The 1841-nt window shown below is 37.6% G+C and overlaps 1 protein-coding gene across 1 annotated transcript in view; it reads right to left on the bottom strand.

The window, feature by feature from the left end:
* ret (ret proto-oncogene receptor tyrosine kinase) overlaps window positions 1-1841 on the bottom strand; it is a gene marked incomplete in the record, with an annotated part of 38275 nt that overhangs the window by 4284 nt on the left and 32150 nt on the right. The window contains 2 exon segments of the mRNA XM_014019910.1: window positions 675-774; window positions 851-988. Coding sequence (XP_013875364.1) covers window positions 675-774; window positions 851-988 — 238 coding nt within the window.

The raw sequence follows: 1841 nt of genomic DNA, 5'->3' as shown, positions 1-1841 counted from the left end.
TTGTAATTTTTACACCTTTCAAAATATTTATCTGTTTTTTTCCTTATAGAAATGCATCAAGATTCATTTTATTAATTTAAAAATGACATCTTTTTACTGCAACTACTTTTAGGTTTTAGTTGCCATTTAGCCACTTTTAGCTGCTTTGGGCTTCTAGCTAGGTTTCTGCCACTATTGTTAGACTTTTAATATTTTTATCTTTTAGCTCGCTAGTTATATTAGCCTGTCTTGTTTATAGCTAGGGTTGTGTTAATTCAGCTATTTTTCTACTTTCAGCTTTTAGGTTTATTAACTTTTAGCTCCCAGCTAACCCTTTGCTACTTTTAGCTACTGACTAACATTTTTATTATTTTTAGCAAGAATTGTGCTACTTTTACATTTAAGCTCATGTTTCAGATTCTTTAAGCTCTGCTAACTTAGTTTCATCTTCTTCAACATTCTCAGCAGTCGTTCAGCTTTCATATAGACTCTGTGTTTATTCGTATTAATACTTGATTTTTGTGAAAATTCAAAGTTAAATAGAAGAAAACTTTATTTCTGTGAATCTAAATGTGAATTTAGGAAAAGCTAAACCTGAGGAAATAACTGATCTCAGTGGTGACTGAATCCTCGTCTCTCTTCCTTTCAGTAAAAGAACTAAATAAAACAAATGAACGGAGGCGTCAGCAGCGTACCCGACTTTTCACCATCATCTTCTCCAGCTCTTTGCTGATGTCAGAGAAGGTGGGCCTCTTGTCTGACTCTTGTTTCCAGCACCGCAGCATCAGGTTGTACCTGCAGGAGGAAAGGGGAAACCATCAGTTTGTGTTTAAAGCAGAAGCTGAAGGAGAGGGCAGACAGCGGCGCTCACATCTCCTCTGAGCAGTTCTCTGGTTTCTCCATCCTGTAGCCGGTCTTCAGGAGGTTAAAGAGGCGTTCAGGTGCGATACCYGGGTACGGGTTTCCTCCCAGGGTTACGATCTCCCACAGCAGAACACCGAAAGACCACCTGGGAAAAGAAATGCAGCAAAACATCAGAAAACATTTTGTTTCTCACAAAAATCTCCAGTTCCCATTTAAAGTTGGATAAAACTCCACATCAGTAAGTTATTGATGAGGTCAGTGCTGATAATCCTGCTCTTCATGAACCACCATGTTTAATTTGTTTCTCTACCTGGTTCAAAGGTTAAATTACCTTTAGGGCAGATTATCACCCGTTAATTTAAAGCAGTTGGCTTAAAGCTGAAGGAAAGTCATCGAGGACAAGAGATCATACAAAAAACAAAACGTAAAAAGAATTCTTTGTTTTCAGCACGAAAGAAGCTTTAATTTCACGTTTCTGATTTTTTTACCCCCTCAGAATCCTGCCTTTAATCTCAAAATTTGGGTTTAATTCTCAGAATTCTAAGATTAAAATCTGAATTCTAGGATTTAAGTTTGAAATTTTAATGTTAATTTCAGAATTATGAGAATAATTTCAGAATGAAATAAATTTTGAGTTTAATTCTCAGAATTCTGACTATCTAAAATCTCAAAATTCAGAGATAAATCTCAGAATTTGGTCTTTTTTCCTCAGAATTCTGAGACGTAAGTCTGAAATCTGGGTTTRACGTATGAATTTTGGCGTTAATTTCAGATTTTAGTCTGAACATTTCACACATTCTAGTGTCCTAGCTTTAATCTAAAATCACAAAAACAGTTGAGTCTGTGATTGGAAGGTCGCCGGTTCAACTCCCAGAACCAACCAGCCCCACCTTGGGCCCTTGAGCAAGACCTGTAACCCCTCAGCTGCTCCCCGGGCGCTTTAACTGGCAGCCCACTGCTCCACGTGTTCACGTGTGCGATGGGTAAAATGCAGAAAC

The sequence above is a fragment of the Austrofundulus limnaeus genome, unplaced genomic scaffold (genome assembly GCF_001266775.1).
Source record: "Austrofundulus limnaeus strain Quisiro unplaced genomic scaffold, Austrofundulus_limnaeus-1.0 Scaffold235, whole genome shotgun sequence".
Taxonomy (NCBI): Eukaryota; Metazoa; Chordata; class Actinopteri; order Cyprinodontiformes; family Rivulidae; genus Austrofundulus; species Austrofundulus limnaeus.
Note: the sequence above shows the minus strand (reverse complement) of the source record. Positions and strands in the feature narration are given on the sequence as shown.